We start from the raw sequence: 27,160 nt of genomic DNA, 5'->3' as shown, positions 1-27,160 counted from the left end.
TTATAAAACAAAAGAGGTGTTAAGGAGTATAGTGAAAAATAAAGATTGGTTTCAATTAAAAAAAGTGAGAAGGATCAGAGTATGGCAAGGGAATACGGGAAAGTACCGTGTATGTTCTTTGATATCGTCGATGTACAGTCAGCAGCAGAAGTTGCTAAGCGGGCGAGGCGTTCAAAATCACCTTGACACGCTCTAATTTTCTTAACAATAAAGTCGCGTCTAGATAATTTTGAACACCTAGCCCGCTTAGCAACTTCTGCTGCTGACTGTACACTTCTAGGTCTTGGAAACTCATTTCAAACCAAACTTTAGCTGTTAAAAAAACTCCAACGCAGATACACTGACAACTATGTAGTTACGACGTATGGCCTGTATTTTGCCACTTTTCTGTGCATGGTTCTCCTAGATCACTCATTTGATTAAAACCATCGTTTTGTAGGATTTATATTCGCCACGTCACTGGCTAGAACAATTGACTGTCTATTAAATGTTTTAGTTACCAAGAAAATCTATTATTGAGACAACATTTTTTTACCAGGATATCTGGTACGACCTGATTAAATGGAAAAATTAACCAATTGGTAGAAAATGGCCGTTCCCTTCAGATTTCAATTATCCAGGATTCACTGTAATTAACTCCCCAAGCCGATTGGTCAAATGGTCATCGTGGGGATTGCGGCCAATACTCTTCTTCAAACAAAATGCGGGGAAGTGGCTCCAGGTTGCACAGAACCGTGACGAATGGCGTAAAATGAAGGAGGCCTACACCCACAAACAAAACATCCTCTAGATTAAGCATACTCGCGCCACCCCCTCGGCCACGCATACGGTAATTTTACTCCATGTTCGAGTCGAAAATGGCTTTGTGTGACGTCCTTATCTTTGAATGGACCAATCACGGCACGGGACTTCGCTCACCTCGTCCCGCGCACCCCCGCATTTTTGGCATCATCGGTTGCAGGAAATAATTGCTCTAAACTCGGTCTAGAGGATTCCTAGTCTATGCCTACACCCGAAGGGTAGAAAAAGGCTAAAGAGAGAGAGAGAGAACAGCTTTTTAAATTTATATTTCGTTTATTTTTCAGGTGTGCAGTTGCTCCGTGAGCGGGTCGGTGACGAACATATCGACGTCCTCCTCGCACAATGAATCTCTACACAACCACCAGTTGTTAAACAATACAGGTATGTACTTTCACGTACATTCCGAACTTATTCCTTTTTGATTGTAACCTACTACTAAGCAAATAAAGTAATAGAGTCTGCGGAAAGAGAATAGTCGTAGAATGTATTGGGCCCCATACATTTCACGACTCTTTTCTTTCCGCACGTACTAATATATGATCGTAGTAGACTTCGCACGTGACGCGCTCTCATGCTCATGCGTGGCTCACTCCGCGATTTCGTCACATCGCTACAAGTACATGCGGCCACATCAGTTTTGGTGTCTAACTAGCAGTAGTAGTTGCCGCGCACCGCTATGGAACGGATGCCTGCTCACGATTGCGCCACCTTGCGGTCATATCTGTCGTAATACTCGTAATAGTCGTAATATATGCGTTTTGTTAGAGAGTGAACCTTTTGTACCTAGTACTATTATGTATTCTGTGCTTACATCAAAACGCAAAAAATATTAGTACGCGTAAAGTTGTGTAAAGTATTGTATCCACGTTTCAAAGCTGAATTAAAAGAAGTTTTAGCCCTTAGCACAGAATAAATACATAATAGTACTAAGAACAGAGACTCACTCTCTAACAAAACGCGTCTGTTACGACCAGCGCAGATATGGCCGCTAGGTGGCGACAGCGCCACGCGCGGCTTATGGCAAACCCCAAAATTGGGGCCGAACGGATGTACTTTTAGCTACCTGTAGCAAAGCGACGAAATTGCGTAGGGAGACACGCCTGCCGTTAGCTAGTTTCATGATAATTATATTGCAGGATTGTATTATTTTACATGTCGTAATATTCCCTAAGTGTATGTTTTTACTAACTTAAGCTAAAGCTTGTTTAGTAAAGGACCTCTTTCCAGTCTTAATTTAACCTCTAGCCGCCCAGAGACCTATAAAAAGGTCCCCTGTTCCATTCTAGTTTGAACTTTGTGTTGACAGAATAAAATTTCATTTTGCTTGGCAAGGTTTGACGTGTGGGCGGCTAGAGGTTAATACATTTCTCAAACTTTTATTAACGAGAACAGTGGAATTTTCTTGTTTGCAATTGGATTGTTTCTGAGAGGCAAACTATGTAAGCGGAGATCAATCACTGTCAACTCAATTTCTGGCATTTGTTGACCCTTCATTCTTTATAAGAATTCTTTGTATTTTTATTGTAATTTTCTAAATACTTGTAGGTAAAATCTCTATGACTTGTGGGTACGTCAATACGGAGAAATGGGGAATGAATGGGGCTAGTACAGCGGTGTGACACCGCTACAACGCGATTTTTTTTTTTTTTTTAATAATAAACTGATCGGCGATTGGCTCTAGTCACACCTGATGGAAAGTGAAGACAGAGCCTAAGATGGAGCTCACCGGTTCAGTAATAGCCTATTCACTCTAGCTTTAAAGAGACCGAGGTCATATTTCTCAGGGAATACAGATGCCGGGAGCGCATTCCATTCCTTAGCCGTCCTTACCAAAAAAGACGAGGCAAATCGTTTTGTGCGGACAAATGGAATACTAACCACGAACGGGTGCATTCGCTCCCCGCGCCTGGATGTCCGATGATGGAAAGGGGATGGTGGGATCAGGTCATGCAGCTCTTGTGCGCACTCTCCAGAATGTATCCGATAGAACACCGATAGACATGCGACTCTTCGGTTTGACAGCTGGGTCATCGCCTAAAAGTCTATGAGCCCGGCGCTCTATTGAGTCCAGGGCCGCCAGCTGATACTTGGCGGAACCGTCCCAAAGGTGGCAGCAGTATTCCATGCACGAACGGACCTGTTGGTTGATGAGTTCGCATCACGCGGGCGATTGGTCGCAACTAGTTGCGTTAGACTGCACGATTGGCTCGAATTCGTGAGTGACACCGCTGAACTAGTACCATTTTAGTGCCAGTAAGGCCCGTCCTGAGATATAATACATCAATGCTATTCTCAGAAAAAGTTAAACCTTCAAATCAATGTCCATTTTGTGATAAACATATATGTATTTACTTTAGTCATATGTTTAGTAAATATTTATTGTATTTATTCTACCTACGAGAAATTTAAGTATTTAATATTATCATGTTTGCTAAAAAGTAAATAAATAGATACGTCACCTTTCCGGTGATATGTACTTAAATCATCTCCGCTTTTATCTACTATTCACACGATGTTAACAAATATTATGTACCTACTTTATTGTGATTCCATTGTATGTATTTAACATTAGGCGTAGTCATTAGTAAACTAGTCTTTAAACGGCTTTGAATGTGACTGGACAATATTTGTGTGCGATTTGAAACTTTATACAAAGTGGCAGAGAGTTGAAAATTGTAATAGTGCGAAAGTGATTCTAATGGAAAACTAGTATGAAAGATACCAAAACTTGCCCTAAAATGTTAACACATAAAGATGTCGTATTAAATATATATTATTACATTCTATTAATTCTATATACAGATGTCAATTACAATGAAAAAAAACAACGATGATCAACTCTGGCCTACGTGGGAATTATTATTACATTATTAGTTTATCCAATTTTAGCGCAAAAATAGAGTCTACTAGTTTATTTTTTATTTCTCTATTTTAGATCTATTGGAATTTCTTTAGTGAATTTCGCAAAGCAACGAAAAATATGCCGAAATAAACACTAAAGGATTCCAATTCCAATTTTTTTGCACATATAATTGGTATTGCTATAGTTCGTTTTTTTTAGCATTAGAAAGAACTTCGCAGAAGTAAGCTTGTGGTTCCAAATCCGGCACTTTTAGCGGTAACAATTTGAAGTAAATTATATGTATTGACCATGCTACATTAGATAATTCAATAATTATTAACAATTAAAGAGCCTGATAAAAACTGTACGCTTGCTTCTGTGGAGTTCTTTCTAATGCTAAAAAAAACGAACTATAGGTAAGGACACCACAATTAAGAATTAGTGTATCTATAATTATAATTAATATAATTCTGGTGTGGAAGCGGATCTGCTTCAGCTTCAAGCCGATAATTGGCAGGAAACGGCGCAGGATCGGGAAAAGTGACATGCTCTCGTTTCGGAGGCCAAGATCCTCTTTGGATCGCTGACCCATATTAGTTAGTTAGTTAGTTTTCTCGCTATAATATTCTAGTTTTTGTTATATCTTAGCAGAATGTTTCTAACTTCTAGGTCCCATTTACGGCAACCTTCTGTCCTCGGGCGGGAAACCGCTTTCCTCGCCGACGGCGAGACAGCAGCAACAACTGGCGGCCATACAAGCAGCAAACGCACGTCGACTGCCACCTGACGTACCCAAACGCACTTGCAGCATCACACTCAAGTAAGTATCTGTGAGTTGGGTGTCTGTGAGAAATGAATGCATAAGATTCTGTGAGGTGATGGATGCGAGGCCTACATCCGTAAAAGTGTAATTGTGGATGTGATAAGGGACTAGTGATTTGTAATTGTGTTATTTGTAATTGTTTGTTTGTACCTGATTGTTATATGTACCTTTGGTATATGTTAATGTTAAGTTTCATGGCGCATTGGATCTGTCTGTAAGGTCATGTAAACATTTTTTCAAATAAAATAAAAATTAAAAAATAAATAAGTATCCTTAGTGCCAGTTGCACCATCCGCACTTGACAGACTGATCAACGTCACCCGGCGCCGCGACGGTTTTAAATAGAATATAATTTATTCGTAAGCACAAACAAACGAAACAATACATAATATGTATAAAAGAAAACACAAAATAAGATTAAAGCGCCACGAAATGGCCCCATCGCAACATGTTGCTGGTGGCTTCCAGCGCTGATCTTCCGATGAGACTATCAAGTGAGAAGAATCACGGAAGGTAACACACAAGAACACAAGACACCATTTTTAATTGTTTTTTCTTGTCTGCTTAATGTTTTTTTTTTTCAAACAATATTGAACTTTATTTCCAGTGCCGAAAGCCCAGTTTCCCTCCGGCGCGCCGAATGCGGCGCCAACGTCGTCCGTGGCGGCTCCATGTCGTCGGTGCAATCATCATCATCATCCTCCTCGCAGGAGCATCGACACCACTACCACCAGCCGTACCAGCCTAGGGCTCCTGTAAGTGCAGTTTGAACTTTATTACCAGGGCTGAAAGTTCAGTGTCGCTCCGGCGCGCCGAATGCGGCGCCAACGTCGTCCGTGGCGGCTCCATGTCGTCGGTGCAATCATCATCATCATCCTCCTCGCAGGAGCATCGACACCACTACCATCAGCCGTACCAGCCTAGAGCTCCTGTAAGTGCATATTGAATCTTATTACCAGTGCTGAAAGCCCAGTTTCCCTCCGACGTCGTCGCTTCCTCTAAAATTGGGTTTAACTCACCAATTTTTCGACTCGATGAGATTCTCAAAAGGACTATATGCTAAGTGAATACATTCGCTTACTTCATGCATTCACTTTAAAGACACTGCACCTAATCTTTCTGGCTTGACCCATTGGTTGACTGGTAGAGAATGCCTTAAGGCATTAAGTCCGCCATTTGTACCTTCATGTATTGTGCAATAAAGATTAAAATAAATAATAAATAAATAATACATAACGCTGATATTAGGAGTGTTAATGCATAACTTTAAAACGAGCCAACCCGGTGCGACTTGCAATCTGGAGGTCGCGGGTTCAAACCCCGGCTCGTACCAATGAGTTTTTCGGAACTTATGTACGAAATATCATTTGATATTTACCAGTCGCTTTTCGGTGAAGGAAAACATCGTGAGGAAACCGGACTAATCCCAATAAGGCCTAGTCTACCCTCTGGGTTGGAAGGTCAGATGGCAGTCGCTTTCGTAAAAACTAGTGCCTACGTCAAATCATGGGATTAGTTGTCAAGCGGACCCCAGGCTCTCATGAGCCGTGGCGAAATGCCGGGATAGCGCGAGGAAGAAGAAGAAGAGACATAACGCTGATATTAGGAGTGTTAATGCATAACTTTAAAACGAGCCAACCTTTCCAGGAGCCGCACGTGCATATCCAAGAGCAACACTTCCAACAGCACCAGCGCACAGCATCAGGCACTCTGTACGAGCCGGTGAACAGCTACGGAGTATGGAAGAGACAGGACGCGCCGCCATACTACGAAGCACCACAGCAGTGCTGTCGCCCCGTGCATGACACACAGATCAAGGTACACACACTACACACTCACAGATCCAAGAGCAACATTACCAGCAGCACCAGCGCACAGCATCAGGCACTCTGTACGAGCCGGTGAACAGCTACGGAGTATGGAAGAGACAGGACGCGCCGCCATACTACGAAGCACCACAGCAGTGCTGTCGCCCCGTGCATGACACACAGATCAAGGTACACACACTACACACTCACAGATCCAAGAGCAACATTACCAGCAGCACCAGCGCACAGCATCAGGCACTCTGTACGAGCCGGTGAACAGCTACGGAGTATGGAAGAGACAGGACGCGCCGCCATACTACGAAGCACCACAGCAGTGCTGTCGCCCCGTGCATGACACACAGATCAAGGTACACACACTACACACTCACAGATCCAAGAGCAACATTACCAGCAGCACCAGCGCACAGCATCAGGCACTCTGTACGAGCCGGTGAACAGCTACGGAGTATGGAAGAGACAGGACGCGCCGCCATACTACGAAGCACCACAGCAGTGCTGTCGCCCCGTGCATGACACACAGATCAAGGTACACACACTACACACTCACAGATCCAAGAGCAACATTACCAGCAGCACCAGCGCACAGCATCAGGCACTCTGTACGAGCCGGTGAACAGCTACGGAGTATGGAAGAGACAGGACGCGCCGCCATACTACGAAGCACCACAGCAGTGCTGTCGCCCCGTGCATGACACACAGATCAAGGTACACACACTACACACTCACAGATCCAAGAGCAACATTACCAGCAGCACCAGCGCACAGCATCAGGCACTCTGTACGAGCCGGTGAACAGCTACGGAGTATGGAAGAGACAGGACGCGCCGCCATACTACGAAGCACCACAGCAGTGCTGTCGCCCCGTGCATGACACACAGATCAAGGTACACACACTACACACTCACAGATCCAAGAGCAACATTACCAGCAGCACCAGCGCACCGCATCAGGCACTCTGTACGAGCCGGTGAACAGCTACGGAGTATGGAAGAGACAGGACGCAGCGCCATACTACGAAGCACCACAGCAGTGGTTACACATGACTGTCTGATCAACATAAAAACCAACAAAAAATTTCTTTTCACCACACCAGCTCGGAAAGGCTTACTTTGCACTTCGAAAACTGATAGCAAAGTTGCATTTTATTCACATGTGAGACAAAGTAATCAAATGCAAATTTTGAGTTAGTTTCTTATGTTTGCTGGTAGAATTGACTTTTAAATGATGATTTTGGATGATACATATTTAATAACATTAATTTGGATTTGATTTGGTTTGATTTTGTTTCATATTTTACATTTAAAATTTGCTTCAGGTTGGTGTGGTGAAAAATTGTATGTTTCACTCGGGGGCAAATTTTGTTTAACTCTCGTGCTTTGAAACCCTCGCTACGCTCAAGATTCCATTTTTAAAACCACTCGCTACGCTCGTGGTTCAATTTTGGAATCTTTCGCTTGCTCGGGTATCAATATTATCACGACAACTTTGCCCCCTTGTAAAACAAATAACTATTAGATCAGTTTAAAGTACCTACAAATAAAAATGAAAAACAAAACACTAGGTAGTAGCTAAGCTACATATTTGCAGCGTTTGGTGTGGAAACCCTGGGGCCGTGGGGACCTAGCGCGCGTCGCCTCTATGAGGAGCTGTCAAAGCGCCTCATAGAGGCTTCTGGTGACCAGAGGGCTGGCCAATATTTTGCCCAACGGACCAGCATTGCCATCCGAGCAACTACGATTTGACCTAAGTGTTTTTTTATTGTGTTTTAAATACTAAACATAATATAATTAATTTTTTACCTTTAAAAAAATATCTACAAAGTTTTAAACATTAAACATTCTCACAACCCCTTTCTCCAGGTTTCGGAAACGGTCCGCAAGCGCCAATACCGCGTGGGCCTCAACCTCTTCAACAAGAAGCCCGAGCGAGGCATCGCTTACCTCATCTCCCGCGGATTTTTGGAAAATTCCCCGCGCGGCGTCGCAAGATTCCTCATTACTAGGAAAGGCTTGAGCAAGCAGATGATCGGGGAATATCTTGGGAATCTGCAGAACCAGTTTAACATGGCTGTGCTAGAGTGAGTATCATGCTTAGTATTTATCTGTAGGTTACGCCGATTCAAAAGCGAAATTTTGTTGCTGCGCTTAGACCAGGGATGTAACGGATGTGGTTTTATCGGAACCGAAAACGGAAACAGATGTTTTCAATTTAGTTTAAAGGAACCGAAAACGGAAACGGAACCGAAAATGGAAACGGAACCGAAAGCGTAACCGGAACCAGAATCGGAGCCTTATTATGCAGTAAAAAAACTTTGACCTTCTAGGTGTTATAACCCCACTAACTTCATCAAAATAGTTCCAAATCGAACTTGATTTCGGCTTCATTGTGCGTTTTTTACACACTAACATTCACCACACACACTAGGTACACGCAGTCAGTAGTCAGTACACAACAGAACACATACGATTTTATTTTTTATAACGCGAATAAAACAAAGTATACAAACAAACAACAAATTAGCGTAATAGCACGTGGCAAGCGGGGCGATGAGCGAATGACTGGTACTGGTATGAACCTGTTTGTTTTTGATGTATACCACCGCCGCGCGAAGCATTGACATCCGTTATAACTTCCGTTTCAAACATAACGGAACCGGGACAGAAACGGATGTGTAATACCAAACGGAAGTTCCGCCTTAACGGAAACGGACTCGGAGCTCCGTAACATCCCTGGCTTAGACTGTAAAATTCACCGCTACTTGATTTGATCCTAGGGTAGAAGAGAAGTCCATAGGAGCTGATGTGATATACCCGGAGAGATTTACCACTTTATTCATAAAATTGTACAAGCCTCAATTTGTTAATTTATGTCTATCCCTTTCTTACAAATAGGCAACAAGTCCTAACTAGGTTTTATTAGTAGACAATAGTTCCGGTACCTAACATTCGTTCGTGTCCACAGATGCTTCGTGAACGAGCTGGATCTCTCCGGCATGGCAGTAGACGTGGCGCTCCGCCGCTACCAGGCACATTTCCGGCTGCCCGGCGAGGCGCAGAAGATCGAAAGGCTGGTCGAGGCATTTGCGAGACGCTACTGCGTCTGCAATACCGACTTTGTGCAGCGACTGCGGACGCAGGATACGGTTAGTGAAATACTGTACAATATTCTATAGTATAGGGTTAGTGCTGGGCCCAATTCGGCTAACTTTAAGTCAATGCCGTTCGAAAAATGTGAGTGACGTCCTAATGTAAGTGTGATACAAAGCACATAAGTAGTTTTAACCTACGTCGCTCTGTAGCAAATTGAAAAGCAAATGTTAAGTAGTGTAATTTTTGACGAAAGCAATTTGATTTTATTTTGCGTAAAAATTCTCGCCATTTCTTTTGTACTGACAACAACTTGTATGGATGTCACGTACTATCGAAAGACTGGTTGATTTTCACTTAAAATCGAGCATTAAAAATACCTTTCGTGCCTGACTTTCTAAACACAAATCACAATCCCCTGAGAAATACAGTGGAACCTGGATAATTGCAATCTCAAGGGACCGGCCAGTTTTTGTCAATTAACCAGGTTTTTCATTTAAGCAGGTCGTGTCAATTAACGAGGTTCAAAAAATCGTTGTGTCAATTATAGAGGTTTTCATTAATAGAGGTTACGTTCTGACAAATTTCTTTTATGGAGGTGCAAATAACCATTTAAAGTAGATTTACACGCTTACGTTCTGGGTTTCTAGTCTATATATTGCTTCTGTCTATACTTACACTTTTACACTACATTAATTACCACTTTATTTTCTTATCATTTGGGTTTATAAATTCCCTTGAATTGAAGAAGAAAGTTTTTCAAAATGTAAAAAGCATACTTTGTTTTTTATTGATCAAAACTATTTCACCTACTGCAGGCTGTGATAGATACCCAATAAATAAATTATATTCTGGATGGAGATATAAATAAAATGATCATTGCTATTAAAATATTGTTTCTGCTGTTTATAACTACATTATTTCAATTACAGAGGTAATAAGTAAGACTCGTTTCAATAATAGAGGTAAAAACAAGAGCAAAAATAACGGATTTTTTTAGAACAGTGTCAATTATAGAGGTCTTAAGTTGTGATGTGGTCAATTACAGAGGCAAAATTACGAAAAGCACTAAAATCTAGATTGCAATTATAGAGGCTCCAAAATTTCAATTATAGAGGCCTTTTGGTCTCAAGGGACCGGGACCGGACTTTTGGTTGCAATTATTGAGGTTTTCCATTTATCCAGGTGCCAATTAACCAGGTTTCACTGTATATGTAGCTTGCATAGCATTTCTTATAAATTAGGCCGCCATAAAATATTGCTAAGCAATTTATAAGTTGTGTACAGATTATTATCACGATGAAAAATGAACTTTAATTTACTCTGGTCAATGTTAAACAAGTAACTATTTCTTTCTCCAGATCTTCGTGCTAGCCTTCGCAATAATCATGCTGAACACCGATCTGCACACTCCCAACCTGAAGCCAGAAGCTCGGATGTCACTCGACGACTTCGTTCGGAACCTACGAGGCATCGACGATTGCGGTGACATCGACCGTGATATGCTTGCTGGGATATATGAGAGAGTGAAGTCTAGTGAATTCAGACCAGGCAGCGATCACGTCACGCAGGTAAGGACTTTATGTAGTGGACCCAATGTTGAGTTTAGTCAATCAGCCTATGAAGGACTTTGTTTGAAATCCTACGAGGCATCGACGATTGTGGGGACATCGACCGTGATATGCTAGCTGGGATATATGAGAGAGTGAAGTCTAGTGAATTCAGACCGGGCAGCGATCAACCGATCATGTCACGCAGGTAAGGACTTTATGTAGTAGACCCAAGGTTGAGTTTAGACAATCAGCCTATGAAGGACTTCGTTCGGAACCTACGAGGCATCGAGGATTGTAAGGACATCGACCGTGATATGCTTGCTGGGATATATGAGAGAGTGAAGTCTAGTGAATTCAGACCGGGCAGCGATCAACCGATCATGTCACGCAGGTAAGGACTTTATGTAGTAGACCCAAGGTTGAGTTTAGACAATCAGCCTATGAAGGACTTCGTTCGGAACCTACGAGGCATCGAGGATTGTAAGGACATCGACCGTGATATGCTTGCTGGGATATATGAGAGAGTGAAGTCTAGCGAATTCAGACCAGGCAGTGATCATGTCACGCAGGTAAGGACTTTATGTAGTGGACCCAAGGTTGAGTTTAGACAATCAGCCTATGAAGGACTTCGTTCGGAACCTACGAGGCATCGACGATTGTGGAGACATCGACCGTGATATCCAGGCTGGGATAAGGACCTTATGTAGTGGACCCAAGGATGAGTTTAGACAATCAGCCTATGAAGGACTTTGTTTGAAATCCTACGAGGCATCGACGATTTCGGTGACATCGACCGTGATATGCTAGCTGGGATATATAAGAGTGAAGTCTAGTGAATTCAGACCAGGCAGCGATCACGTCACGCAGGTAAGGACTTTATGTAGTAGACCCAAGGTTGAGTTTAGACAATCAATCTATGAAGGACTTTATTTAAAATCCTACGAGGCATCGACGATTGCGGGGACATCGACCGTGATATGCTAGCTGGGATCTACGAGAGAGTGAAGTCTAGTGAATTCAGACCAGGCAGCGATCATGTCACGCAGGTAAGGACTTTATATAGCGGACCCAAGGTTGAGTTTTGGTCAATCAGCCTATGAACGACTTTGTTTGGAACCTACGAGCCAAAATCTGATCCCAAATAATTTTTTGCCGTTTCAGGTGATGAAGGTGCAGGCCACCATAGTTGGCAAGAAACCGCATTTGGCGTTGCCGCACCGTCGGCTCGTGTGTTACTGCCGGCTGTACGAGATACCGGACATACATAAGAAGGAGCGTCCGGGCGTGCACCAAAGAGAGGTTAGTTACTTAGTTACTTAGTAGTGCATACCTAATTAATTTTCACGGAAACGTACGAACGTACTCACGCAGTCAACCTTTGACTGAAGTAGCATGACAAATGAGAACGTTTCCGAGAAAATACGATGGAAAACAAATATGTACCCGTACATGCACTATAATACTTCGATGATAATAAGTACAGTCATCAGCAATAGTATCTTACACAACTAGGGCCGCAAAAATATGTGACACGTTCTTATTTGGAGCGCAATAAGAACGCGTCATATATTTTTGCGGCCCTAGTTGTGTAAGATACTATTGCTGATGACTGTACCTACTTATTGTTGAGAACTATTTAGAATTACATGTATTCAAACAGTACAAAAAAAAAATGTTTCATCTAGATTATATGTCCTTTTGGCCCATTTTTGTACAACAGGTTAAATGCAATACTAGACTTATACCCTCTTAGCTATCTTTGTTGTAAGAACACTCTACGACGCGCCCGTCAAAAAATGACGTACGATGACACAGAGAACCTACTAATAGTCGTAAAATGATTACCTACTGCACTGTGATATTTAATACTTAAGAACCTACTTCTTTGTTAAGGTGATTACAGTTATATTGTGTAACACATGTAGTTTATAAGTGAATAATTAAAAATTGATTAATATTGTCCTTCACTGCCTGAAACACAGGGAATCCTAGTTCAGGCATTTGTAAACCACTTGTCTCTATATAAATTCTTAGTCTTTAAGAACAACCACTGTACTATACTTTTCTCAATAAATTATTTGTATTTGTATTTGTATTTATGGCAATTAATGAAAAAGCGCTGGTCGGTAAGAGCGTGCGACTCTCAATCCGGAGGTCGCGGGTTCAAACCTCGACTCGTACCAATGGGTTTTTCAGAACTTATGTACGAAATATCATTTGATATTTGCCAGTCGCTTTTCGGTGAAGGAAAACATCATGAGGAAACCGGAATAATCCCAATAAGGACTAGTTTCCCCTATGGATTGAAAGGTCAGATGGCAGTCTCTTTCGTAAAAACTAGTGCCTTCGTCAAATCATGGGATTAGTTGTGAAGCGGACCTCAGGCTCCCATGAGCCGTGGCATAATGCCGGGATAACGTGAGGAAGAAGAAGAATGAAACGTCGTCATTGATGTCGTCGAAAAAAAAACTACATTCGAGCACTTGAAGGCTTAGTCACGTTTTTTATTGAGTTTATAATTTAAGCGTTTGTCTATTCCAGGTGTTCCTGTTTAACGACCTGCTGGTGATAACTAAGATCTTCAGCAAGAAGAAGTCCTCGGTGACGTACACCTTCCGCCAATCCTTCCCTCTGTGCGGCATGAACGTCAATCTCTTCTCCGTGCCACGTGAGTATGATATGGTCTGTGTAGGTGTTCCTGTTCAACGACCTGCTGGTGATAACTAAGATCTTCAGCAAGAAGAAGTCCTCGGTGACGTACACCTTCCGCCAGTCCTTCCCTCTGTGCGGCATGAACGTCAATCTCTTCTCCGTGCCACGTGAGTATGATATGGATCATACGTTGTTATTTATCTCCTATCCTAGGAGTCTCCTCTAACTGTCACTGCCGACGTTGTGCCACAAGATTCTAACAGATGGCGTTAGGGAGTTAGAACGCAATTAGCTAGAAACCTAAATCGCGCTTACGGAGTTTTAAATGTCACTTACTATATATACTCCTTTTGATTACCCGTCAGTGGATTACGGTCCCCCGGCATATCCGCCTCGAGAGAGTAGGTACTCTGGAGAGGGTTGGTGCTCTCTATTGGCCATCTCTCTACCTTTCCTACATTTCGTTAGAAACTTATTTAAATTACATTTATGTATGTACCTATTCTCTATTCCATGGATCTTATTAAAATAATGTAAATAAAAACCACGTGACTCAATCATTTCGTCAACGTCATAATTTCACAGTTGTATTTCATTGAGATAATAATCATCATCATCTCAGCCATAAGACGTCCACTGCTGAACATAGGCCTCCCCCTTGGACCTCCATTGTGCTCTGCATGATGGGGGGTGAATGCCATAATCGCCACGCTTGGCAGGCGGGTTGGCGATCGCAGTCGAGTACACCGAATTTGAGGGACGCTGCTGCCCGTCCACCGGTGGCCTTGGACGTAGTTTAAGGACATACCCGGGTCCGGGAGATAATAATAGAGTGACTTAATCTAATTATTTTTTAATAATTTATTTTAATTCTTTTAAGGCCCAGTTTATGACATTTCGTTGTATCGTATTTGCATTTGTCCCACAGACTATCCCTTCGGCATCCGTCTCTCCCGGCGCGTGGACGGGCGGCGCCTGGCCACGTTCAACGCGCGCAACGAGCACGACCGCTGCAAGTTCGCCGAGGACCTGCGCGAGAGTGTGGCCGAGATGGACGACATGGAGGCCATGCGGATCGAGGGGGAGCTGAACCGCGGGAAGGGGAGGCAGGGGAATAATAATAGACAAGGTTAGTATTTTCCTAGACAATCAATAACACTTTTCTGAAAACCGCATCAAAATCGGTTCTGCCAAACGCGAAATAATCGAGGACAAACATACATACAAACATACGGGTCAAACAGAGAACCTCCTTTTTTTTTGAAGGCGGTTATAAAGCGAGGTAGTGTCAAAACTAGCGTTTGTATTTGGGTCAAAATTCTTTTCGCTGTCTGTTTTTTTTATCCAGTAAAATGTGACGGAGTGGACCTTTTTGTATGAGATGAAATTTAGGTTTTAATTTATCACATGTAAAATGTAATCTACAGCTAATAAAAAGACATACATATAAATAAATAAATATTACACGACATTCTTACACAGATTGACCAAGCCCCACAGTAAGCTCAAGAAGGCTTGTGTTGTGGGTACTCAGACAACGATATATATAATATATAAATACTTAAATACACATAGAAAACAACCATGACTCAGGAACAAATATCTGTGTCACCACACAAATAAATGCCGTTACTAGGATTCGAACCCAGGACCATCGGCTTCACAGGCAGGGTCACTACCCACTAGGCCAGACCGGTCGTCAAAAGATATACAATAGCACTCGTTTTTTGTTATTTATTTTACAAAATACAGAAATACAAGCGTGACAGTGTGGTCAGAAACAAGTCAACGAAAATAATGTTCACCCGTTTGTCAAGAAGGGAAGGCAGGAAACAATAATAGACAAGGTTCACAAGGTTAGTATAATTCTGAGCCATGCACGTTTCTGCAGTGTCAAAACTCGAATTTGCTATTGTTAAGTTTTCCCCACATCAGCGCGCCATACGGGTTAATATAATGAATATGGGCAGAATAAACGCGAAGAAACTACTCAACGTATCATACGCTCGGTCAGAATATGAAGGAATTGATCCAATAAAAACCAATGTATTTAGCTAAAGGTTTGATTTTGTTTTCAGTGATGGAAAACAGAGACAGCGGCGTAGCTGACGTCGAAATTGATCATCAACAATGCATGGACCATGTTCATGTGCACGGGTATGTATATAGTTTGAATATATGTAAGTACTTATTGTGATCTTTTTAACGAGATTAAATAGGTTGCGAAACGAAACGAAATCGGTGACGCTTGTCGCATGTTACTCAATATTTAACAACTAAGAGGTATTAACTTCGCATGAGCCGTGATTTTATTTTTTCAAATAGGTTCCTCATACGCGGGTGGATCCGCCGGCATACGAGCGCTTAAATCTTGAAAAGAGGCAGAATTTTTTTCATATTATTTTTATTTTCGTGTCCAAATTTGTAGACCTGTAGATTTAGCTTGTGGTGATTCTCCGACCATTTGTATGCATATCGCTTAGTATTTGGGAAGACCGACTGGTAGCCGCCCGGTAGGTCGGCCCAGGTAGCGCTGGGGAGACAGTGTGGAAGCGGATCTGCGTCAGCTTCAAGCCGATAATTGGTAGGAAACGGCGCAGGATCGGGAAAAGTGCCGTGCTCTCGTTTCGGAGGCCAACACCCTCTTTGGGTCGCTGAGCCTTATTAGTTAGTTATTTGTGATGAATTTTAAACAGAATAGTACATTGTGTATTAAGGGCGGGAAATAAGAAATTACGAACGAGTGTCAATTTTAAGCCCGACGCGAAGCGAGGGCTTAAAATGTTCACGAGTTCGGAATTTCTTTACCGCCCGTGGCACACACAATGTTTTTCATCACACTTGTAAGGAAAAAAAGGAGAATTAATAAAAACAAACTTCTGTATAAAACACTTTTCCGCCCTAGGGCGAAAATTTCAATTTCCCGCCCGCAAGCCCTACGTGTAAATAAGTGTTTTTCATCACACTTGCTCGGAAAAGATTTTTTCCGCCCTAGGGCGAAAATTTCAATTTCCCGCCCGCAAGCCCTACGTGTAAATACATCTTTTCCGAGCAAGTGTGATGAAAATGATATTTCAGCGTGGCGGTGCCGCCGCCGCCGTCGTGCCCGGCGCCGGCGGCCCCGGCGCGCGGCGCGCACCCGCCGCCCACCAGCATCATCAAGCGCAACGTGCTCTCCAACTCGCTCGTCGACATCAACGACCCAGGTGACTACAGGACATCTTGCTCCGGAATACATCTTACCCGGGGTCACTCTAATTGCATGTAAAAAAAATACACAAGCAAGTATAACGGGTTAGCACTAATTGACTAGCACGTTATCTTTTCGCGGATTAGCAAAGTAATATTTTTGGTTTTAATTAACATGGATTTCCGCAAAGTAACGCCCGATTCTATTCACTAAGACATACCGCCCACAAACGTCAAACATAAAAGTAGTGATCCAAAAGACTCGAGCCTTTTAGCCCTTTTCTTAGGCTCGCCTCATCTCTTGACGCCTAGAAGGCTAAAAGCCTATTTCTATTTAATTAGTGAAATAGGCTTTTAGCCTTTTAGGCGTCAAGAGGTGAGGCGAGCCCTAAAAAAACCGGGCAAGTGCGAGTCGGACTCGCGCACGAAGGGTTCCGTGCCATAATGCAAAAAAAAAACAAAAAAAGCAAAAAAAAACAAAAAAAAAAACGGTCACCCATCCAACTACTGACCACTCCCGACGTTGCTTAACTTTGGTCAAAAATCACGTTTTTTGTATGGGAGCCCCATTTAAATCTTTATTTTATTCTGTTTTTAGTATTTGTTGTTATAGCGGCAACAGAAATACATCATCTGTGAAAATTTCAACTGGCTAGCTATCACGGTTCGTGAGATACAGCCTGGTGACAGACGGACGGACGGACGGACAGCGAAGTCTTAGTAATAGGGTCCCGTTTTACCCTTTGGGTACGGAACCCTAAAAAAGAGCTAAAAGGCTCTAGTCTTTTGGATCACTAGCTAAAAGTTGAAGTACTGTACAGTAGGTACAGTACCGCCCGACTGATTATGTGTAAAACTTACTCCAAAGACATAAGGACCACCAATGATCAATCTGTTAGTATTCTTTATACATAAGTAATTTAGACTTACAGCCTGGCAAAGAAGAGTAGAAATTAAAAAGTGGCAACACTGTAGTGTCGTCCCTTTCAAATCGATTTATATAAGAGAACGGGACGACACTACAGTGTTGCCGCTTTTTAATTTCTACTCTTTTTTGCCAGGCTGTAACTAACAGAGAGCAGTAATCTTACGACGCGTTATTAAGTGCGACGTTTTGAAGAAAAATAAAGTAGTGATACTGCGTACTGAATTATTATAAGACGAAAAATAAAAATCGAAATTTATTAATAAGTAAATCATAATAAAGTTAATTAATTAGGGCTTACAGTCGCCATCAGATACATCTATATGTATATCGGCCGAAGTAATTAAAAAATCTGTTCAAATGTTTTTGAGCACCTTGGCCGCTTCGATATTATACGAGTATCTAATGACTGTACTAACTACCCCTAGAATATACTTAACCAAAAATACCCGCTTTTTATTTATCTGAAATATCATGACGGCTCCGTGGCCTCGACATGACATTTAGGTACATCACAAGATTTATAAATTTTAAATAAAGGTTCATACATTTAAAAATCTTTATATTACAGTGGCAATGGCAGCAGAGCGGCTGCAGAGGCGCGGTTCCGTGGGCTCCCTAGATTCAGGCATGTCGGTGTCGTTCCAACACGGGTCCCGTACTGCCCTGCACGCCACCTCGCCTCGGCATCCCCCCGACCAGCGCTCGCCAGGTAAACATAACACAATGTTGTTGTTTTGTAGTCTCAATACTCTCAATATATTTTATTCTCTATGGGGATCAAATGTCTATAGGAGACCAACTACTTTAGGGATCTCACACGCCATGAGATCGTGACCAGAATGTCTAATATTGTCTACATTTCGTGAATATTTTAGATTTAATTGTCTATGGTCAATTAAACCTGTCATTGACTAAACAACATGCAGAGATAATAATCGTAGACATTCATCTTTTGTTCTCATCATGAATGATCCTGGGTAACATACCCAGGATCATTCATTACTTTGCCCATCTTACAAATACATATTTGTAAGATGGGCAAAGTAATAAAAATCAGAACAAAGAGTCAAAATCTGACATGCATGCAGGGCGCGTTTCTAAAAGGGATTATACATATAATATTTCTTAAGATCACATGCTTGTTGCCGAAAACCTAACCTATTATAGCCGGTCAAACAAGTTTGCCAGTAGCAAAAGGCGCGAAATTCAATTTTTCTACGGGATGATTACCCTACGCACCTAATTTTTTTGAATTTGCCGCTTTTTTGTACTGACGGAAATGGCTTGACAGACTTTAGAATCTTAGAACTAGCAAAAAACTAATTCAATCGTACGTTTTCTTTTCAGGGCGTCTTTTCAGCGGAATATTCCCCAGCCGAACTCGGAAACTGAGCGCTTCGGGCGTCCTCGACAAGTCAGGACACGTCGGCAAGAGCACCGAGGTGTAAGCCAATCAGCGAGCACCGAGGTGACCGAGGTAGCCAATCACGGCGCCGCGCGCCGACCCTTCATTTCGAATTTGGAACTCTCTCCATTGATTGGTTCATATTAAATTTCGAATGCATTCCAAATCGTTTGCGTTTCAGAACGTAACATAGTTTGGATGATATTTTTTTCTTAGTGCCATCTTCTTTTTTAATTGGGATGATAGAAGTCGCTGGGTCACTTTAAACCAGGGTAAAAGGTTAAGGGACTTTAAAGGGTAGGGGATTTCGAAGTGCCAACGTAATGGACGGCCACTCGAATTTATTTTTGGAATAAAAATACGATATTTAAACCTAATTTGACAATATAAGTATATGCAACGATTGTCAGACTAGCATGACACATTAACATTTTCTTGCAGTGACAATTACAGGAGATAAAACATGATTTTACATAACGTCGGGTGACAAGCAAAAGTCACTAAGTACTATCAAAAAATTCAAGTAACAATGCACTTTATTACACTTGCAACACGGTTTATTGTCCAATAATTTCAATGGTGATGTTAGTTAGTGACGTCAAATCATGGGATTAGTTGTCAAGCGGACCCCAGGCTCCCATGAGCCGTGGCGAAATGCCGGGGATAACGCGAGGAAGAAGGAAGGTGTTAGTTAGTGACTTTTGCTTGTCACTCGACGATATAGAATTCACGGATTTGGAATATTTACCTACATTTTGGAAGTGTGCTGGAACTATCGAAAGTATATGGGTCCATGTTTCGCATGTAGTGTGTTTGTTTTTAGATGTTGGTAACATTGGTGTATGTTTTTTATCATACTGGTTTGTTAAAAAAATCTTTTTTAACTTACCAGGATGATATATGTTGAAATGTAGACGTTTTTGAATATTTGATGTAAATGAGAGAACTAACAATATACTCTGTATCTTTAGGTATTCAAATGAAAGTAAACATAATCTACCCTCAAATGGCTCCTTAAGCCAGTTGAGGGTAGATGAAAATATTACATGAAGAAATAATGTAGGTTAACGTCAAGCCGTGACAGATCCAAGTGGTTTCGTATTTGGTTGGTTAACCAATAAATGTTACAACTACCCGAAAATGTACAAATAGTTTGTTTACTTTTATTTAAATACCTATAAATACAGATTATGTATAAGGTTGATAGATACAGCATTGACTTTTCAGTCAAATTTGACGTAAACGAATATACGCATATTGACATTATCATATTTTTCAATACATGTTACCATTCAGAAAGTATTAAGATTACTTTAAAGATTTTTAACGTAGCAATCTTAATATGGAATCTTTTTCTTTAGAATAATTGTACATACGTTCGGAATAGACAATGCAATAGCAATGTGTAGTTTCACATAAGGCCAACCGGGGTAAGTACGTCACTTAGGTAAAAACCTCTTTTTGAAGATTTCTTCTAAACGGAGCATTTTAGAAGTATTGCAGCCCTCCCTGTTCGCAGTATGGTAACTGAACTTTTAATGCAGATACTGATGTAGTGCATAAATATTTTTCTTCGTATTTTCCCGGAAACATACGTACGTGTCTTGCTATTTCAGTCAGTCTCGGTACAAAAAGTACTGACATTGACTGAACTAGCATGGCAAATACGAACGTTTCCGAGAAAATACGAAGGAGAACAATTACGAGTATACACTACTTCTGTAGCTAAAATAGTTATAATATGTTGCATTTCGAAGATATCGTCAAAAGACGCATTTATCACAAGAGACGCATTTACCCCGATGGACCGTACAATTTATTTGTGCACGAAAAGCAATAACATTAGAAACATCACAGTTTAAACAGAATTATATTTATAGTTACAAAATACGAATTTATTAACTATTGTTGATGAATTTTAGCGTTTATAGGTAATCTGAGAAAATTTCTAAAAAATATAATAAAAGTACCGATTGTCCGTTTAAAAAACTATTCTGACTAGTCTCTAAATGCATTTCGATTAGGGAATGAAAACCGATTTTTAATCGTATGGGAAAACCGGTTATAACTGAAATTTCATACACACAAAAACCGGTTTACATTCCCTAACTTTGATCGAGTGTCCATAATAAAGCTATTTAAAAATTATTATATACCCATTTAGGTAAATAAGGGTTTAAATATAAAGAATTCTTCCAAACGTAGATATTTCGATTGTTTTTGTGAATGTACAACCTAAAGGCTGCTTTTCAATTTCATACTTGCAAGACCTGTTGTTACCTATTCCTTGGATTTTACCATTAAATATAACCTATTATATTTAAGTAACCAATTTAAATAAATAATTAACGAACGGCCGGTCTTTAGTATAAAGAAAATGTGGTCACTTTTAAATGTCTCTCTTAGATTTACCTACCGTTATGCAGCAATTTACTGGTTGAAAAGAAATGAACTGCTTGTGATTCGTACTAAACTAAAATATACAATTTATTTCATAAACTTAGGGCCAGAGCACATCGGCTCCGTGTGCGTAGTATTGAAGTGTCCGTGCTCTAAAATATTGGAGCCTTGCTCGCACACGTCACGCAAGCGGTGTGCCGTCGCTCATAAAGATCTGTATATTCTATGCACACGCATAGACCGGTGTGTACAGGCCTTTACGTGATAGAATCAAGCAATAAAAAATTCAATGTACTTAGGTGTTATTTGATAGTGGAAATCTGTGTCATCCTATAGGTACAGATGGGTTACCTAAGGCCTGTTAGCGGTTTTTCCTATAATTGAGTCGCTTAACTTCAAACTCGGGTATATCCATCTGTCAGATTATGCGATTTTGGTATTAAGAAAAGGTAATAGGGTAGCTATTTGCTGGGAGGGTCGAATGGATTTACCCGGTTTGAAGTTAAGCGACACAATTATGTGTGCACCGGCTTGTGTGTGTGTACGTGACGCGTGCGCTAAAATGTTAGAGCCGCACACGTCACGCAAGTGGTGTGCCGTCTCTCATAATGATCTGTATACTACAACGCCTCACGCGCACGTCTCGCACACGCAGGCGGTGTGCACAGGCCTTAAAGATGCTCCAATAAAAATGCAACACTTCACGACATAAGCGCTAATAACCTCGAGGTCCTTTTTTATACCAAAGGTCAAAAGTACTCGTATCAATAGAGTCAGGATTCCTGAGCTGATCTAAAAGAGGTTCTTCCTAATTATATGAGTGTGTATTAAAACGGACCGGCCAAAATACCTAAATGTTATAAAACTAACTAAGCCACTGTTGACTTTGTAATGGTTAGTAGAGTCGTTTCTACTGTTTGATACGCTAGATAGGAGGGGGTAAACAAATTGAGATTTTAGCAAAATACTAAAATCAGTCTTGCCAACTTGGTATAAATGATGCCAGATCTGGCATATTTTCACTCGCTTTGGCACCAAAATTTTCCATTTAGCATCTGGCATATTTTTTAGCATAATTTAGTCTAAGCCAAGTTTGCACCAACTTGGCAGCAACAATATGCGCCATCGCCTTATTATGTTGTTCATATTTTCATATGAATTTTGACTTTTGTGGACGGATGGACGTTGACGGTCTATATAAAGTTGATCAAGCAGATCTTGTCAGTAGAAAAAGGCGGCTAATTTGAAAAAAAATTGTATGAAGTGTCTAATTTCAAGTGACATTTTTAGCTATTTTTTTGGCATATTTCAGAAATCTTTGGCATAATTTTGGCATTAGACTAGCATTTTTTCTAAATCCGAGTTGGCAACTCTGACTAAAATGTGGAACGATTTTTAGTTACTACTAAAAATGGTGGAATGTGTTATAGGCTGGACGTACTTCATTTTCCTCACATATTATGTCAAATCTTATAGAAATATCGAGAATAAACATCAAATTTAGGTAATATTGTCTTCGGTTACCGCGAGTAATTATACTCGTGAAATAAAACTATGGATTTGAATTATATCGCGTATAATGAATTTATTACACATTCATTATATGTACACGATACTATCCAATTCCATAGTTATATTTCATCAAATTTAGGTGTTTCAGTATACCTTAAAGTCTTTAGAAACATGTTCATTCAGATATATTGATTATTGATTATTTCCAATTCGAAATAAGTCGATGAACTACAAATTCCACTTAATATATCATATGCAATATAATGTTTTTCGATTATCATTGACGTGTTGTGAATGTTTCAGAAAATTTACAAAAAAAGAGTTCATGACAAGTTATTGTGTAAATTTCATTTTGCAATATCCCCCTAAGGCCCAAGGTCCTACCTATAGTACTTATTCAGTTCGATGAAATTTAAACCATATTCAATTGGAACAGAGTTGCATTTCTTTTGCTTCGATAAAATTTTCAAACAAATAGAAATCAACTCTAATCTCTGCACTATAGGTTCAAATTTCATTGGCAAATTTTGAGTTTTGCATTTGTATGGCTGGGCCTAAGGACGATAGTTATTACAAGATTACATAACAGTAAACCAAGGACAGTACACGACTGGTGGTCGTGGAGATCCCTGGGGGAAACCTTAGTCATCCTTCTCATGATGTGATTAAAATACAAACATTTAAGAACTCTTTTTATATTGTATCTCATTTAATGTTACCCATTGGTATGAAGTTTTGTATAAAATCTCACGAGCGAATGTATGTAATTTAGATATAAAAAAAAAACAAATGTAATGCATGACAACTGAAAGGAATTGATGAAGAGTTTCTTCATTCGTGTAATTTTTCCTTTTGCTAATACGTTTACAGATTTTTTGATTAGACTAGGAGGTTTTAATTGTTTTTGTTATTTTTTTGTTGTTTTGAAAGTATTGTTTTTATTTTCTTAATCTTATAATGATTCTTTGACATGTTTTTATTTGGGTATGGTCGCTATACGATCAGGATCCTTACGAGTAAACGTATTAATAAAAGGAGCATGTTATGCTTAAACTTAACAATTTAATATTAAAATTGACATTTAAATCGTATTCGTAAAGTTTCACAGTGAGACAAGAATTTTGAGCGTTTGTGGACGTATTTCAAGCGAAATGCGTTTTTCCATAGGTTTGTAGTCGATTTTGATTTAATTGATATGTATTCTAAGTGCCGACACAAACTATGATAGCAAATACTTTTCGACGCCGTGTCAAACACAAAAGCTGTCATTCGGACGCCCGTCACCGAAGTGTCAAAACTGAAATATTTATTTTATTTAGAAATTTAATTCAGGCAACAAGGCCCATATTACAAATACCTTACAGACTAACATACATAATGTATTGAACATACATAATGTATTAAATATATTAAATATATTGAACTTTATGCATATGCACCTAGGTCTGTGTTGCTCTGTGGTCGGTGGCGGATTTATCAGTCTTTGGCGTTGGACCTACGGTTATATCGGTCATTGGCATCCAAAAGGTTAACTCATCTAACAAAATTACTTATTATTATTTCAAAGGCGCGTTATTTGCTTGATTTAGATTAAATCTACTGGCATATATTTTGTTTATACACGGTGTAACATGAGGAAACCGAATAATTTTAACCACGCATTTCTGAGGTCAAAAGAAGTAAAAAATGTAATGAGTTTAGGTCAATTTCGCCAAAAAATATTTTTTTTTGTTTTGTTTTTTTTTTTCAATTTTTTGAATGTATTTGTACATAAAAAATAAATGTTATTGGTAAACTTGTCACTTAAAATTGATTTTTACATTTTTTTTTCGTAGAACCTACTTTTTGCAAAGTGTTACTTGTCACTTTTTGTCATCTATCAATAAGGATATTTAGACTACGTCCCATAGCAGCAACACCACCATCAAAAAGGCCTTTTACACTAAGTAATAATAAAAACTTGTTTTTTTTTAAAAAATTAATAATATCTCTGAAACTAGGCGAATTTCAAAAAAGTTTTTGTCTCTAAATATGATCAGGAATACGCTGTTAAAATTATTCGGTTTACTCATGTTACACCGTGTATAGCGGAAAAAACGGTTATCTCAGCGCTAATACACCTAAAAGCAGTTTCTTTCTTTTCTTATTGTTTGCACTTAGAAAACATCGTCAATAATTAGTAGAAGAGTTGGATGACTCCTGTAAATTTCGCTTGACGCCAAAGATGTAATATTCTTGTGTTCACCCTGTACTTGAAAAATAATATAGAATTACTTCCCAGTCTGTGGTTTACCATTATTTTTTACACAGATAGTCTCATAATATTATTTTAGTTTATTAGCTTTAGTTTTTTTTCTGTAATATAGAACTCACTAACTTATTACTTAATCTGTATGTATATTGAAGAGTACACCTAATATATATCCTTTAGTTATAATGTGTTATATATAGCTAGTATAAGGGCGCGTACTGCGCGATTTATTATGTTGTATGATATGTTGTTGAGAGTTGATACCTACAACTAAGTCACTTACAATAGTTTTATTTAAAAAATGAAAATGTATTTATTTATTAAATATGAATTAACATTCATGAGAAATTTTGGTGTTTCATTTTAGCAGACATACATATAGTTAGTACCTAAACCTGAAAAATCATTGTACTCACCATAGGATATATCGGAGCGGCCGAGGCGCTCACAAATATCTGAACACGCCTCTATTTTGAAGGCGTTAGAGTGCGTGTTCAGATGTTTTTGAGAACCTTGGCCGCTCCGATATATCTGATGGCGACTGTACCTTGGTGTAAAATTTTAGTGATATCACGCTATAAAAAAAACAAATGTGTCCCTGCCGGGCACACTCATAATATATAGAATAGAATATAATAGAAATACTTTATTTGGTGTAAAACATAAAACTTAACCTATAATACATCTTATTCTAATATATTCTAACACCAAAATGGATGCCACTCAGCATATGCCGATGACTAAGATACTTAGTCATGGCGCTGGTTTTCAGGGCAACCAGGAAACACACAATAAAAATTAAAACAATAAAACAGGATAAAACCAATCTAACATTTGGGAGAAAGTGAGTCGAGTAAGTCATTCCTACCGTTCCCTGCCTCGTAACCTCGTAAGTATGGCGGCGGCGACAAAATAGGAATACTCTAGAACAAGTCTTGAATGAGCGTCAAAGCAAAGCTTGACACTGAATTTATCTTTAGGGCCCCCCCACATCTGGCGTCTTTCGAGCGTCGGCGTCTACAATTCTATACGCAACGTCGACGCGGCGTCGACGCAACTGCGCAGCGACGTCATTTTCCATAGCGCTGGACCGACGCCGACAGACGCCGACGCTCGAAAGACGCCAGATGTGGGGGGGGGCCTTAGTCCAGGCATGCTAGCCAGGATGACAATCCTACTTCGACAAACGCTGATCGAAAAATAAAATATCAGGACGATAGATGCTATGAAAAGTCACGTGATCATTTATTATTTTGAATTGGCGTTTTCTATCAACGATTGTAACACGGCTAGGCCCCCAGACTTGGACTAACCCTCTTATTCATAAACGCGCTACAAACCTCAATTAGCTAATATAATAATGGTTTATCCTTATCTGTCATTTTGACTTATGTATTTGTAAGAAAGGGAAAACATAATTTTACCAAATCAGTTCCGTAAAATTTACCAATTTACCTATTAACGGCTAAACTTGCTAGTTCTTAGTTCACCTCAAACGTAAATCATCCCTTGACATTAAGATCCCATAAAAACCCTTGAATGAGGGTCATGAAATATGAAGGGTTCGTCACGGGGACGAACTACCGACTGCGGGTCGAAGTTGAAGTGTTTCTCCCTTTTGGTTCAACCCGTTTGATGAAAGGCCACTTCTAACCCTGTGGATGTTAAACACGTTTATAATGTGCTTCCACGACGCCTATACATAAAGTACCTATACGTCAAATGTACGTAGGGTTGCCATATGGAAGAATTAAATATCCTGATAAAAATCCTGACGTCACCCTAAAAATCCTGACATTTCTTGTAACAGAGATTTGGCGTAGCATGAACGACGGCCCGGCGGCGCACTGCACTCTGCGGTGTACTGTATCGTGGATCTACCTTTTCCT

The 27,160-nt window shown here is 40.1% G+C and overlaps 1 protein-coding gene across 1 annotated transcript in view; it reads left to right on the top strand.

Annotated features, from left to right (window-relative positions):
- Window positions 1-25,619, top strand: part of LOC134675464 (IQ motif and SEC7 domain-containing protein 1) — a 73,479-nt gene extending 47,860 nt beyond the window's left edge. The window contains exons 8-22 of the mRNA XM_063533734.1: window positions 1,086-1,182; window positions 4,313-4,463; window positions 5,074-5,221; window positions 6,114-6,277; window positions 8,127-8,372; window positions 9,257-9,437; window positions 10,743-10,952; window positions 12,096-12,233; window positions 13,476-13,602; window positions 14,515-14,715; window positions 15,665-15,743; window positions 16,665-16,792; window positions 18,272-18,412; window positions 19,051-20,079; window positions 20,322-25,619. Of these exons, the coding sequence (XP_063389804.1) occupies window positions 1,086-1,182; window positions 4,313-4,463; window positions 5,074-5,221; window positions 6,114-6,277; window positions 8,127-8,372; window positions 9,257-9,437; window positions 10,743-10,952; window positions 12,096-12,233; window positions 13,476-13,602; window positions 14,515-14,715; window positions 15,665-15,743; window positions 16,665-16,792; window positions 18,272-18,412; window positions 19,051-19,151 (2,112 nt within the window). The 3' untranslated portion in view covers window positions 19,152-20,079; window positions 20,322-25,619. The remainder of the gene's footprint in view (window positions 1-1,085; window positions 1,183-4,312; window positions 4,464-5,073; window positions 5,222-6,113; window positions 6,278-8,126; window positions 8,373-9,256; window positions 9,438-10,742; window positions 10,953-12,095; window positions 12,234-13,475; window positions 13,603-14,514; window positions 14,716-15,664; window positions 15,744-16,664; window positions 16,793-18,271; window positions 18,413-19,050; window positions 20,080-20,321) is intronic.
- Window positions 25,620-27,160: the final 1,541 nt, after the last annotated feature.

Source organism: Cydia fagiglandana, chromosome 22 (assembly GCF_963556715.1).
Source record: "Cydia fagiglandana chromosome 22, ilCydFagi1.1, whole genome shotgun sequence".
Lineage (NCBI taxonomy): Eukaryota > Metazoa > Arthropoda > Insecta > Lepidoptera > Tortricidae > Cydia > Cydia fagiglandana.
This window is presented reverse-complemented; position numbering and strand designations above follow the sequence as displayed.